Source organism: Varroa jacobsoni, unplaced genomic scaffold (assembly GCF_002532875.2).
Source record: "Varroa jacobsoni isolate VJ856 unplaced genomic scaffold, vjacob_1.0 scaffold_1468, whole genome shotgun sequence".
In the NCBI taxonomy this organism is placed as follows: Eukaryota; Metazoa; Arthropoda; class Arachnida; order Mesostigmata; family Varroidae; genus Varroa; species Varroa jacobsoni.
Genome location: NW_019214370.1, coordinates 28,817 through 44,321, shown reverse-complemented (window position 1 = coordinate 44,321; position 15,505 = coordinate 28,817). Strand labels below are relative to the sequence as shown.

At 41.5% G+C, this 15,505-nt stretch overlaps 1 protein-coding gene across 1 annotated transcript; it reads left to right on the top strand.

Annotated features, from left to right (window-relative positions):
- Positions 1-671: 671 nt before the first annotated feature.
- LOC111270368 (uncharacterized) lies at positions 672-13,172 on the top strand. Its single transcript, XM_022850549.2, has 8 exons — positions 672-814; positions 2,820-3,009; positions 3,834-3,982; positions 6,572-6,941; positions 7,107-7,418; positions 7,770-8,877; positions 9,295-9,889; positions 10,320-13,172. The coding sequence occupies exons 2-8, from the start codon at positions 2,826-2,828 to the stop codon at positions 10,446-10,448; spliced, it is 2,847 nt and encodes a 948-aa protein (XP_022706284.1). The 5' UTR covers positions 672-814; positions 2,820-2,825; the 3' UTR covers positions 10,449-13,172.
- The last annotated feature ends 2,333 nt before the right edge of the window (positions 13,173-15,505 follow it).

The following is a 15,505-nucleotide window of genomic DNA, read 5'->3' as shown; positions in this document are numbered from 1 at the left end:
ACCACTCTTTGCTGTACAGTGCTCATGTTTCTCTCTCCCAGCATTGGTGCGTGCAGTTTTTTTCACAAAGCTATTTTCATGCAGCGTGCCCCTTCTTCTAAAGCTGTATTCTGATATATCGTTGATTATTGATAGAATTCGGTGACTGTCCAACGATTGTTTCTTCTACTGTGCCATATATCACTACCAAGCCATTCGCTATCCAACGGCTTGCGATTAGCTGGACTCCGCAGCAGCAGCATTAACCCAACGACGTGTTTGATTACAACTGTGAGCAAAGCAGCTTATTTTGCAAGCTCACATGATCAACGTGACAATTTTTAACAGCATGACAATGTAAGCATCAGTTGCTATTTCGTGTTTCGCTAAATTCGTTGTAACCCATATGATAGCACAGCTGAGCGTGAGCGAGCGTTCGGCGATTTACGGTAGGCGGCCGATACGGCTCTGTAACAATACTTTGTGCTCTTAAAGCTTACTATGCAATGGCGTTTGTTTTAATCTAGCCTGATAGCTAAGCAGCTGATACCGAATAAATTCATCGTTCTCTGAGCAAGTTCTTCGTGTGGCAGAGTTCGAGAACCAAGTTCGCGACCTTTAGATCTAGTTCGCCGCGCGCGGTGACGCGGCCTTTGTACTCTCGCGGATTGTAGTGAGGCAGTGTGAGAAGAGCCCGTGTGAGCTTTGGTTGCTAAACTTAACCGGTGCGGTTTTGCGAACTTATCACCAACGCGGTGGTTGTTATACGTGTCGTCTGGGAGCAGCTTGGCCAGTGGTGATCAGCTGTGGGGCCCGAGTCCATCGAGAAGACCCGGTAAGTGCTTGTTGGAGCTCTGATATTAGCCGGGGGCCGGTTCTCCGTTATCCTCTCTCCCGTTTAACATTGTGATGACCAGCCGTGCGCTGCGGCCGCTGCTGCTACGGCTGCGGCCGCCGATGAAAGACACATGGGGGTTCGTTATACCGGTGTCAATGTCGTGCTTTGCGTAACCGTCTTAGCGTTAAACAAACGCTAGGGGCTATCGAACCATAAAGTGCTCCTCAGTCGTTAAAAAAGGGCAAGACCATAGTCTTTGTAAGCGCTACGTTGGAGCCATTGTGTCGCTGCTAACCTGTGGCGACTATGTGTGATCACCCCCGCAGGCGGGTCGGTCTATCTGGCTGACGAGCGCGTGTCCTCGACTGGTCTCTTTAACCAGTACGCAACCCGTACTTATAAGGTGTCAGCGGGTCGTAACACGGAACGACCTCCATACACGCCCGCAACGCAGCTATTCTGTAGTTAGAAGCGCCCTCAAAGTGGCGCCTGCGGTTAGTCTGATTGCTTCAATAAGTAAATATACTATAGTGCTGTTCTACTCTGTACGGCGACGAGCCATGTTGGCTACCAGAGAGTCGATCCACCATTCGCCAATAGTGAACCCAGTGCCAGTAAAGTTGCTCGGCGGCAAATTGAGGCAGTTAGGCAAAAGGCCACTGGATCAAACGCTTAACCGACGTAACAAGCAATAATAGGCAAAAAAAAAGGATATACTTCCGTGTGGACCGGCGACCGTCAACGCACTCTGAAATTTCGTCAATGGCTGTGTATGGCACGCGCTACAACTTCTAGGTAGATATATGAATCTTGCAGTACTACTTGTGGATGTTTCGCATTAGAACAGGCTAAAGGGCAGGCTGACTGACACGCAGCGTGCATCTGCGTTTTCCATGTGGACTACTTGTACCATGTATATGCTACTGCCACTGCTATGGCCTAATGTGTCCTGGATCCTCCATAGACTTGGATCAGTTATGCGTGCGGACTGTTGTCGCTACTGGCTTTAACGATGTTGCTATGACTTGGATTGCTTGTTAGGTGTTTTTCGCTCAGGTGTGTTCGGTAGCACTTAGGAAATATTTCACAATACAGGCAGTTTAACGCGCGGACAATATCGGCTTGTTGCAGATGTTCGTTCGTTTTTGATTCTGCTTTTAATCAGCGCATAATGGAACGCTAATGAGAAAATAAGCTACTACCTTTGCAGCAATAATTACAAGAAAGGCTTGTTGCGTGGACAAATGGTCGGCAAAAAACGTTCAGTCTCTATTGCATGAAGCGTATACTATAGACAGACTATAGGTGAAATATATTTGAATACATACGGAAGAGTGCGTAGCATAATCTATTTGTAACAGATAACAGGCAGTCGCTTTCGTTCAATGTATTAAGGAGGTGTACACGTATTTGTGGTGGCAAAGTGTACAAAACTGTATTAGATGGTCCATTGCCATTTCAACAAGGAGAACTTGAAGTTTGTTGATGTACCTTATCATACATGCTAATCATTAAGGAACGCATTGTCTAACATGTTTTCGTATGTTTGAAAACGGCTGGGAATCACATTTTCATTACGCGATGTGTCGCGGTTAGGCGCGCGGCGCGCTTACGTACGGTCTTATGTGTGCTGCGCTTAGACACTGCAATTAGCTACTATACGTGATACGTTCCTGTAAAATTATTCACTTTTCTGTTGAATTCCTATTAAAATGATTGCCGATTAAACCATAAATCGGTGTGTAAACCTTACTAGCGATTTTTGTACACATATCTAATCGCTACTATACGGTTTTCATAAGTGAGCGTCAAAAAGTTGCGTGTTAATTAATTAACGTGTTCCTATCTAAGATTGTTCACAACGCTTACATTACTTACTAGAATCTTATAATTTGCAAATATTCAGTGAGATTGTATTGTCTTGATACGACTTCCTGAGTTGACTATGACTTGCATAGCATAAATTTTTTTGTTCTTTTTTATGTATATGCACGTTACACAGGGCACCATGGAGTATTGGGATGTCATCAACGAGGCTATCGTTCGCCTGCGTGGTCGTAAGAATCGGCCAGATGTAGACAACATCCTCGGCGTACTGAATAAGAAGAAGCCCACGATCTCGAAGAACGTCCTCGAAAACGCTCTTAACCATTTAGAGAAACACAACAAACTTTATCGCGTTTATTATAAAGGTGAGTCCTTAGACTTTAATATGTCCCACTGCTGTTTGATTTGATTTGAAATAATTATTGCAATTTATTGACATTATTTTAATAAATTTCCATCTGTTTAAATTTATCTATCTGTTGATATCAAATATATTAACTGCTACCACTGTTATTAATTGATGTAATACATCAATCACTTTCTACTGAATGAAAGTAGGTGTATCATGATAATGTTAGTTACCCTTGTAATTGCTGACGCTTATTAACGAGTGGCGAGAACATAGCTTTCTTATTTTACAAGCACGCAATACTTTGAGAGCCTGATTGGTACTTAAAGTTGTTGATTATTTATTGTTATCAGTATTCTTATTATTAATTGATTTCTACCGATTTGCGCTGGCTAACGTGTAGGGTGACTAAATCCAAAAGGGTCATACTTCAAGTAAGCCACGGTGTGACTGGCTAAGGCAACAAAGAGTATCGATTTGGTCAGGGAACATGCTGCTGTGTGTACCTATATCGCCCCATTTTTTTTTTCTAGTAAGCAAGTGAACCGTAAGCTTTAATCGAGTAAACACGTTATCAGATTTTCCTAAATAGACATTACGGTATAGAATGAATATATTCAAAGAAAACTATCACGAGCTGGATGTTAGCTGACTCTTAGAAAAAAAAAACAGTTGGAAAGATAGCAGTTTAGTATGAACATTTTTTCCGATCACGTGTATTGACCTTCTCTGATTAGGATACAATGGAAATTAATTCCGTATGGCTACTTATTCCTGTCATCAGCTTTGTTTTTAATTATTGTGTTTACATATTTTTAAAATTACGTGCCGACCATGCAGGACATACGAGCTATCGTCAAACAGCGTTCAAAAACAGCGGTTGCGAGGTTGATGAAAAACAAGTCAATCAGAACGGATCCTTCAGCTCTGACACCGAGGAAGACACAGACGGTAAAAGCGAAGCTTTTGGCAGGCCGCTAGCAGACGAGGTAATTACCTTATGTTTTCCAGACGATATTAAGTTTTCCTCAAATGCATATGTATTGTAATGTAAAGAACAGCATGTCTGCGTAGTATAAATACTAGGTATTTAGACTTAACCGACTCGTGAGATGTTTTGATACGTCTAAGCAATGCGCGCCAGGTACGATAAATACGTTGAAAACGTTCTATTTTCCTTTTTCGTTCGAGGCGTCTTTTTCTATATTATTATATCTCTATGGCTATTGTATTACCTTAAGCTCTTGATTTTTTGTCAAAACACGAAAGAAAATGTTTTATATTACTATTTCGAAGAAAAACGTAGATATTTTTTTAGCTAGGTGACTTTAAAGTATCGAGCAACATGAGCTGCGTCGGATGAGCGTTTGTGTCATTTAAAAGCTATGGTCCGGCAGTATTAGAGATTGTTGGCAGACTCTAGTAGAACGTCTTGCAAATAAGTAACATTTCCTATTAGAATAAAGGCAGATGCTGCCTGGGATCACAGAAGACATGTGCTGTCTCTGGTCAAAATGTATTATAGGAAAAACCGCCTAAAGATGGTTTTGTCGCTTTCGTTTTAAAAGTTTTGACATGAAAGGTACTACTCGTAGTGGTCGACTACTTATGGAAAAGTCGACAAAGTTGTCGAGACAGTTAGTAGCCAATAGTAGTAGATATGCTATCGCCAAGAAGCTGAATACACACCACCAAACAGTTTTAGACCATCTGAAGAAAACTGGTTACAAAAATATATATACTTAAAGTATTTAAAAAAGTAAATATAAATACTGGGAGCTATTTACAAGAAGCGATTGGTCACGCATGATATAAATTAGATTATATACGACGAAGATGTGCAAATAAGAATAATAACAAAATAAAAAAGGATAAAAGAAGCCAGTTTCACAATCTGTGGCAAAGTTCAGGCTGATGTTAATGAAAATGATGTTATGTGTTTAGTGGAAATTGAAAAGACTCGCGTATTATGAACGGCTGTCGCCTGGCAAGAGAATTAATTTGGTCCTCTACAGTCAACGACCAAGAAGATCTCAACAAGGTATTGAAAAAAATCGACCGAAACTAGTGAGCAAAAAAAGCGTTCTCTTCCAGTATGCTAATGCCAAACTATAAGCATCTTTAACTACCCGGTAGAAATGGAGAAAGTTTGAGTGGGCAAGGCTATGGGTCAAAATGGCGCATATTCAATCAGTAATATGATTCGAATATCTTTGATTTGATTTTGGCTTAAAAACGATCAGTACTTTTTGATAGCCCGTTATAAATGTATGGGTAATGTGTAAAATTCTGAATGGCGTCTCCAATTTTTTCGCATTGACATGCAGTTTTTGTCAATTTCGAGGTATCCAAAACGAATTGCTCGTGCATCTTATACCAACGCTCTAAGTTTAGTAGGCGAACGAGTTGTCACTGCACCGTCACGGGGCGGTTACACGGACACTGCAAGTAATTCGCTTCTGCTAAGTAATAACGATGTTTGAAAATAGAAACAGAAAGCAAGTTCTTATTCTTAGTGATGAGTGTTGTTAAAATATCTGGCGCGTGTATTAAATTCGAGAGAGTCTCTTTATTTTTGGAGACAGTTCGAAGCCGAAAGTTAAGAAAAGCGCTAGAGTTTCGTTTCGTCTATGCCAGCACGTACAATTTCGAACGTCAAATTCGAACTCAAAAGTTTTATTCATCTAAAAATACCAGCAATATGAAGGTTTCGAGGCAAGTTACTTTTCGAGTCATCGATTGATAAAAGTTGTGGCTGTAACCATGTCCATTGCGTATAGTGTTCAGCGATCCAGAATGTAAATAAGTAAAGCGTACGGCTTAACTAATGCATAGTACCATGGCTTATATTAATGTTTTATCACATTCGACTGTTTTCTGTAGCTGGGCATTATGGGCATTTGTTAGTCGGTTCTTCGCTTTGGTTTTGGATATGTTGATTAACGTGTTATGACGTACACGGTGAATGAAGTATTAAGGATGCTAACAGTTCAGTCAACGCCAAAGGACCCATTCTACCAGAATCGCAACGGCGAGAATATCCGTAGTCGTTTTAGTTTTCCGTCTTTGTAGTCCAAGTGATGACGTACTGAAACCTACCCTTAAAGGCCAACGATCGCAATAAAACCCAACATAGCTTGTTTTGCCTGGCTTTCATCATGTCGTTGCTGCCCTTGACGACGAAGTCGGCGGCATCCCGACTAAAAAGCTTGGTTTTTGCTGCTTCCCACCTAAGTTGAACCTAAAATTTGTTTTTGAGGACACTTGAAGATGCTTTGCAATAATGATCTAGTTAGACGAGAAATAAAATAGTAGAATGAAGAAGTCTGCTGAATCTAGTTCGATAGATTAGTTCTAGTACTGCCAATCTATATTGATGACCGTAAGGTCTATACAAATTGTCCGTCTGGAAGTTTTGCAGTGCTCTAAAACGTGCGATTTAGATTTCTTAACTCTATTTTGATTGACGCTATAAAGTGCTATTATCCAAAGTCGAATTCTAATTTGTGCGGTATTTTCCGGATGTCCAAATTAGAAAACCTCCACAGCTACTCATAACTTGTCGTTAATATCTGCAGGATATGAGCCAGGATACTATGGTAACACCTACAGCTCTTGACGACGTGCTGCAGGATCGATCACAGTCAGTGCTGAGTTCAGACTCGGATTCCATTCAAGAACGCTCTGGAATGGGCCGAAAACGGCCGCGCCCCACAGATACGAAGGATTCGGATCGACTGAAGTTGTCAATGAAGTCAAAGTCCTCATCTCTTCCTCTGGCGGCTGCACGAGTAAGCAACCGTAAACGCATTAAGAAGACTCATGGGCCCGATTGGCAGACAGATATATTGCACCTCGAGTGTAAGGTACAGCTGAGCACATGTGCCGTTTGCAGGTCAAAGGACGTTAGTGGGAATTTTCTCGCGTGCTCTGCCTGCAAAGTCCATGGTAAGTGAAGAGTAAGCTCTGGCAAGATCGACTGTGTACAATTTGATCTGAAACATTTTTTAAAAGAAAATCATAGGCGATTTACTGCCTCATAAAATGGATGCTAACGACTACTTTAAATCCACTTTGTATTCCTTCATTTATGTCTATGTATCAAATTTGCAGTGCACGCCCGATGCCTCCAGTTGACGGAGCGGTCGGTGGCGAAAATATCCGCAAACAAGCAGTTCTATTGTCTTCGATGCAAGCCGTGCAAGCTTTGCCACTACGCATTGGAGGTATCGGAACGAGACCGGGGGCAAAATACGCTGTCGCTCGCATCGATTATGGAAGGCGGAGATATGATCCATTGTTGTCAATGTTATTCGGTATTTCATCTTGGCTGCCTTAGGCCAGCGCTTCCTGCTAAGCCCAAGGGTCAGCCGTGGATGTGCCGCAAGTGTAGCTATGAGGCTAACAAAAAGGAAAAACTTAAAGGTAAGTCTTGCTATTTAAGTCGTGAAGACCGGATCATTTACCGTTTACTGTAAAAAAAAAAGCATCTTTTCATATTAAATTAATCATAAAGCAGCAGTAATATATGTTTAGAGATTTACATCCCAACAGAGATAACAAAAGAGTTGTCTGTTGAGTACCCAGGCAACCTTTAAGATATAGCTGACAAATCAGGAGTTTCATACGTTTCTCTTCCCCTTCGCCTCAGTAAGCACAAATATCTATTAAGCTTAACTAAGCTACGTTCTGAGGGCATTACCAGTTCATCATTACCCAGTTTTCCTTCGTAAATAACTCTTATATGTTTACAATATTGCCATTATTATCTTACAGCGAATGCGGCTGCTGCTGCGATGCTGATGGTTGCGCAGCAGAGACCGCTGCTGCCCGAAAAACACTCGGAGCGGACGTCTGTTTTGTCGGACAAGGACTCTTTGGATCAGCAGGGAGGCTCAGGGACGGATTCCGATCGGGGTCACGCCACGCCGACCAGCAACCAGTCACCGACTGGCGCCGACGCAACTGCCACAACTGCGAATATCAACGAGAACTCGTCACTTCGCAACGGCCATACGTCTCTGGACACGCAAGCGGCTGCCGCGGCAATGGCAACACTTAGTACTTCTGTGTCACATGTCGGATCGAACGGTAGCCTAGCACCACATAGTAACGGAAGTAGTGCAAGTGCTAGACCAACTCATGAAGCTGACACTTCGGTTACCGGCACTGCGTTGAAAACATCCGTCTCTATGATTCGATCGAAACGGTCGCCGAGTGTTGCGGAGAAAGCGTCTGTTCAAAAGCAACCTGATAATAAGGCCGGGGGAACACTAAGCACAAGCTCAAATTTGGGCACTAGCAATGGTGCTAGCAAAAATGGTTCTGCAACAACTAACGGAGTCGTCACTGGTATAGGGATCGTCACGACGCCAGCTCCAACGACTGGGTCTGTATCAACTAAGAAGAGTACAACCTCAACAACCACTAAGGGCAGCGTTGGTGGAGCTGGCAAGACTGGAAGCAACAGCCTGCTCAGCGGCAATGTATCAGCAACTGCTGTAAATAGTGGTAACAAAACAGCATTCAAGAGCACTCATAATAACAATAGTAATAATTGTAACACGAACGGCTCAAGTATTGGTAAAACTGTTACAGCCAACACAAAAGAGGAATCAACGCCGAACGGCCAAACAGGAGCGACGGCAACTGAGAATCGAAAATCCTCAGAGCTTCGTAAGAAACTTTTGGAGATCACAGCTCCACTGGCAATCAGCAATAGTGGCGGTGGTAAGACAGACGAATCGAAACTAGATAAGCCAGATCAAGCAACCCAGGAACAAACTAACAAGATAAAGGTGGAAGAGCAAGGAAGGCAACTCGTATTTATTGCTGGCAAAACTCCGCCGAACACCAAACTTCCGGCAATTCCTACCCTGCCGAGGTATGTTTTAAGGATCGTTTTACTTTGACGATGCTCTCTGGGCAATAAATACATGCTTATGTTATACGTTGGGAATTGTGGATACAAATATGTATAGATAAATTATGGTAACCATCCTTTTTATGTTACAGTAAAAACTTTTCCATAGTGGTAAAGGATTTGTGCTTTTAGGGTATTAAAAATGATATGCTAAAAGGCTATCAGTGCGTAAAGTATGATCCTCAAGTTCGGGTTTCTTCAAGTGTTTTTTTTTTCTGAGATCACTGTACAACAAAGTATTTATTATTATCCACGACTCATGCAATTTCATCTAATAATAACTTAGGCTCCCATAAACGGAACCCGATTGCAAGTCACACCCATCTTGCGACTCGATTATAGTCATTATCGCTTTGTTTCTTTTAATGTGCATTTCAGATGTGAAGTCACTTTCCATATACCAAAACAACTGAGCGTGTCCACTTCTTCCTTAGAGGGTCCTACCTTAACGTCCTTAGCTTGTTCGACTCCCACAACGTTAACCGCCACATCAACCAGTAGTATTCATCATGTTATACCTGCTCCCGTTGGCTCAATGATGAGTCCTGTCTCAGCTTCAAGCCTGGCACCTATTGTAATTACGTCAATTCCAAAAAAACCAGGTGAAGATAACACATTATTGTCTGGTGGTGCGAATTCACTTCTCACTTCAACCGGTCGTCAAAGTGATAACCTCCCACTGGCAGCAAGCCTTTCGCAGATTCAGATTGTGCCAGTCAGTCTGGCAGCTGCCCCTCCAGCGGTGCCAACGGCTACGCATTCAGCCCCATTAGCTTTGCCGCATCCGATGGTGACATCATCACAAACCCCAGAGCCTAAGGTTCTGAGCTCCGGGGCACCGGTCGTTAGAACAGCCAAGCTGTCGCAATATGCGGTGCACTATCCCAACGTATCCGACTGGAGTGCCGACCAGGTAGCTCAGTTCCTTGCAAAGATGGGCTATGAAAAAGAATCAAAAGTTTTTGTCGAGCAGGTATGTCCTTTACGAATTAGCATATGCTTCTTAAGTGTTAGTACCTTTGTCTTTTTCAAGTCTATTTCATCAAACAAGTTGATTTAGTTTTGTTCGATATAAATTAGGACTTCAAGAGATGTCGAATGTGAAAGGGCATGTTTTGATTTGTCTGCCATCACGGTCTACGATTGTCCGTGTAGACTATTAGACCGTTTATTTTTTGTCAAAAATTGTATTGAGTATCGCTTTAATCATCACTGCATTTAACCTTTATGCTGTAATAACCATTTTCCTTCTTTTAGATAACTTTCTGTTAGTAGTGGTAGAACCAGGAAATGTCTAAATATTTCAAGCTTTACGTCCGGTACTTCGATCAAGCATTGCTCCAGGCAAGACGGAATGCCTACCGATTATAGACGGCTAACGAATGATCTAATTGACATTGCAGGAAATTGATGGAGCTTCTTTGCTACTGCTTAAACGAGCCGACGTTCTCAGTACACTCGGCTTGAAGCTTGGACCTGCGGTTAAGATCTTCCGACATATCAGCAATTTACAGGAAGTAGTTGCTCCCTGAGGGTAGGATTGCATAGTGAGATGCAAGGAAGATTTCTCTTTGTCAGTCGACCATTGCACTCCAGTTAGCCTTAGGCCTCCGACCTAATTGTGTCGACGAACATTGCCGTACAGGCCGTTGTTCGTGAATTTTGTGAATAGAAGCTATGCAGCAGCCAGCCGCTTAAGGTCCTTATATGCACACATGAACAATTCTAATAGCTGAGTGGCTTTGTTTTGTTGCGTCACGGCATTGCCCCTTCTATCCTGCGCTTTTCCGGACCACTAGAAAGAAAAAACAAGCAACCATTAGACAGGACGTCATACGTCTGCTGCATGCGGATCAGTGCAATGGAGTCGGTAGAACGAAATTGACGAAGATTATGTAAATTTTTTGGTTAACGCCACCGAAACAGGAATGTTTGGCCTGACGCTTGGTCGCACGTTTCATGTGCATTTCCATACAGAATAAGAAACGCAGTGTGAACAACAAGGTTCTACCTTTGTTTTACCGATAAGTTATTATTATGAGTGGCGCTGAGTATTAAACATTCTGTACATTGTATATCCCCAGTTACGCTAGAGCATGGCATTTTGATTCGTCTATATAATATATTTTGACTCCGGACGTGAAAAGTCTAAATGGCCTAGGCATATTATTTCCTTTCCACGTTTCACTAGGAAACGCTACTCTCTAATACCTGAAAAGTCATTAGAAGATGATTCTACCAATACACCTAACAAGAACACAGAGCACTTAGGGTTAAATAACAGAGAGTAGTACTTAGATGGACGATTAAGGAAAAGCTCCATTTCAAGCCGAAGCTGGGAGAGTTGTATGGGAAATGTCCTCTCAGTTCAACATCATTGGGCCGTGTTTGTTGTGCTAGAGCGAAATAAAGAGATCGGCACAAGGAAAGAGCAAGAGAATAAGCTATTACCGGAATATGCGAATTTCCACTGCAATTGAATTCTTCCTACGCAATGGCTTCAGCAATGGCTACGTTATATTCACAGGCAACATAAAAACGAGGTAGAACGATTATGAGGACGTCTGTAACACTACGAACATAGCACATAACGTACCGTTGGATACACACTGCGAAAAGACTGAAGATCGCTAAAATAACTGGTGGTAATAATGTCAATACCTGAATATTTATTTCATGCGAAGAGAAATGTTCCACGGTGTTTTTTGAGAGTGTAAAAATGCGAACGCCGACGCGAAACACACTCCCGGAGCGATTTCATATTATGTTAGTACATATGTAGACTATAGATGGAGCTATAAATTGTACATGTTGACAGAGCCGTAGTTACCGTCGAACACTGATGATTATCAATTAGTCACCAGTGGATTAAAATGCACGTTCGCAAACCTCTGTTTCGTCATGCAGCTTTTGCTCTTCGTATTAAGTTACTTATTGCCTTACGTCTTTTTACGCGTTGCCTTCGTTGTATTTACGGTCGGCAGTTATGTAGAAAACGTGAACGTTGCGCACACTCATATAAGTATCGTGATGACAGAAAATTCGAATTTGAAGTTACAGTAGGAGGCTAGAGAAATGAGAGGTAAAAATTTATCGACAATAACCATCGCGATGTAAAGCAAATATGTTTTCATAGAATAAAATGGAGAAGATTGTAAAGAACATGTTTGTTCTCCACTTTGCTCTAACGTATCCAGTCGATTCTCATATTAAGTGCAGCTTTTTTGCTATAAATATATATAGACGATATGGATGTTGAGTTAAGGACGTAAACCGTTCGATGCTCTATTCGAAAACACGATCAATCAGTTCTGCCCTAGGTATAACGATCCCACCGGTGGAAAATCGATGCGATAACGATTAAAATAGTTTGTCGATAGACGAATGTAGAAGTGGACGCCAAACGGTGATCATTGATCATTGTAGTGCATAGTAGAGGTGAACTGTATTCTCTACGTGTATTGTATCACTGTTGAGGTTGTACATATCGCAAATAAGCTGATCTATATAATGATATATAAACTATATGATGAAAAAAAAAGATGAATTCGTTTATGCGAACGCTGTCACGGGAGAAATTAGTTAAACTGATACGCTAAATAAGGCGGTAATGAAATTATTAATATTTTATTATAAGTATCGTATTATAATTCTGTCATTAAGGTGATCGATCACCAGCGTCGAGCGTCAATAAAGTGACACCCGAGAGCCAACAAGGAGATGAAAGATGTATTTATTTCGTAATGGTACAATATGCGATTTGTACCTAAAAACACTATAGAAAATAGAACGCTCTAACGGGAATGATCACAATTATTAGCTACAGAACGCAGAATGCAAACGCAAACAACCTGAATCGCGCTCGAATTTAGCGGGTCATCGTGTCGATCTGGTAATTTTTAAAGTTGGCCATATCTGATGCGGAGCTTCAAGAGCGGCAGTGAATATAATGTGGTGAACTTCACGCCAGTGCTAAGAAAACAAATGCTCTGAACCGATAAAAAAACATAATAGAAAGCTGCACTTGTTCGTATCGATAACGACCTTTATCGCGAATAGCAGCTTCATTTAAATGAACACGCTTTCGCGGACGTGCACGTTGTTGTAAACGAAACAAATAAAAAATAGTAAATATGATAATACGAATTATTATAGGTAATATAATGCTATCAGTTAAAAATAATAGTTGTAGCGGTAATAACGACGATAATATAAAGCAGTAAAAATAAAGTGTTCGTGTCATTTTCTGGATCAAAGCTGGATCTTGTTTCTCAAATGTTAGCTCTAATAAATCCAAAATCGAACGATTGTAAACAGGACAGTAAGAGACGCAATGACAAATTAGACGTCTCTCCTCACCTATTGCCCTTGCGTATTTTTGATATAGCATATTGCTGTTCCAAGCGAAACGTCTTTTAATTTGAACGCTTTCGAGTTCAATTCAAAGCGGTCTAAGAAAGTCAATCGTTGCGCGACCCTTGAAACACAGGTGGAACCATAAACCAAAGTAGCGGTACAATACATTGTATTGGTGAGTTTTGGCATTCGTGATGGCGCAGGTTCGAATCGGGCCGTAGACACACTTCGTCTCTTTCTAGCAGTCAGCAGTCTAAAACAACGTTTAGCGGCATTGACACCACACGGCAGCATACGAAAGAAAAACAGGTTAGCCAGATGCTGAACAACCGACGGTGGAAATAGTATCATTCCCCTTCCTCTTTTTTCATTTTACCTTCATTCGAAGCTGATCACAATTTGACGCGGCTATATGGTTAAGCAATATATTCCAAGCGCGCACAAATTTAAATTTTCTTCAGAGGAGCGGCCTTCGTCCACTAGCAGCTGCAAATAGCGTAACTGAATGAGATGACTCGTGTAATTTTTAGAGGAATATATCGAATCCGTTGCTAGTTGAAATTCTCGTTAAGGGCGTGATTATAGAGTGCGTAATAATTTGTTGCATAGACACATTTCGATGATTCGTTGTTACTGCGATCTCAGTTAGATCTGACGTTTCGCTCCGTTCCCTTAACTGCATTATTACATAACCTAACGGTGGAAAGTCTATCTATTTTTGCCACTCAGCCGTGCAGCAACCCTGCACTTACCTTATGACCAGTGGCCAGTTTGAACACCTTTACGTCGTACGAAAGCATCATTATTATTATTATTTACTGAGTAGCAATGAAAAAGTACGTCTTACCGTAGCAGGAATGAGCTATAAGTTATTTGTATCGGTGATTCGGCCAAGCTGGATAATTGGTCCACAACGTACGGGTTGATTATCGATTACCTAGGTAAAAGTGGGCTTTGTCGAAACTAATCTCCTGCTTTGCGTATTGCTCCGTCGCGCAGCTGGATAGGCATCGACGTGTCATGGCAACGACGACAGTTATTAGTAATTAATTCAGCGGGCAAATCGAGTGAACAATGGCAGCTAGCCGATGAAAACAGTGCGAGAAAATTGACACCTCTGTGTAATAGATATATTTCGATAATTAGGCTGAATTGAACCAGGCCGCTATAATTGCTTCCATGTTTGCTAATCGATTGGCTAGCGACACTAACGGCAGCAATACGAGTTTCATATACACGATAATCCCAAGCTTATATATACAAGTACAGTAATGATAACAATAGACGTTAATTGCTGATTCTTATTTCAAATTCACCGAGAGCAGTTAGCAGTAGGCAATTCTCGATCTGATCATAATCCATAGGTAGCCGATACGAACATGCGCCAACCGCTTGGCGTGATCCTGAGCGGAGGTAACATACGTCTGATAGCCTAACAGATGCTTGATAGACCCTCTGAAGCGGTACTTAGCAACGGTACTGTTACGACGTAAAATTGAAGAATGTAGGCTACGGAGACTGAAATATGCCTTCAAGAGTTCTTGTTATTGATAAACTATAATAGGAATTGTGATATGAGCCACGAATAGGCTTTATCGAAAGTTATCTTCTTAAAAATATCCAGCCAAAGCTATAATGATCGCGAATTATCTCCTGTATTTGTCATAATGAGCTTTGATTTATATCAACGACGCCCGCAAAGCAGGATCTGTCGGATAAAACGACGATAGCAAGCGGCGTTCCGGTAATTTTTCCCACGAATGGATATCATTCCCGATTACACAGCAATCGTTCATTGATTTAAAACACGCCTATCACAGACTTATTTATTTGATATAATTAAAATCCAATCGGGGTGTTCTTGATGAATGGTTGAGCGCTTACCTAATTGCAAACTCGACATCCTGCTGTAAAGCCAGTGCCACATCGCTTTCGAACACCTTCTAAACACGTATGCTAAATAACTTCCTATAGCCTGTCGTAAGTTCAGAAGAGTTAACACACAGATGTTTAAGAGAAAGCTCGAATACCGTCTACACTCGTCAGACGTTGCTGAATGTTGGGTTTATGGTTTCCACAATTCCAGCTAATCAAATCTCCTGTAAGGATAACAAACGTCTTAACATACGACAAACTATATTTTGTCTATCACTGATCGCCGTTATCGTTAAATAAACGACAAAGCGATTAACAAAGAAATAATTAGCAAGGCTGTATTACGTGAAGGGCAGTT

Bases quoted from the DNA above. Each gene is read 5' to 3' on its own strand.
- LOC111270368 (XM_022850549.2), top strand. From the start codon at position 2,826: ATGGAGTATTGGGATGTCATCAACGAGGCTATCGTTCGCCTGCGTGGT. The intron at 3,983-6,571 runs GTAATTACCTTA...TAATATCTGCAG, and splicing joins GCAGGCCGCTAGCAGACGAG to GATATGAGCCAGGATACTAT. The intron at 9,890-10,319 runs GTATGTCCTTTA...TTGACATTGCAG, and splicing joins CAAAAGTTTTTGTCGAGCAG to GAAATTGATGGAGCTTCTTT.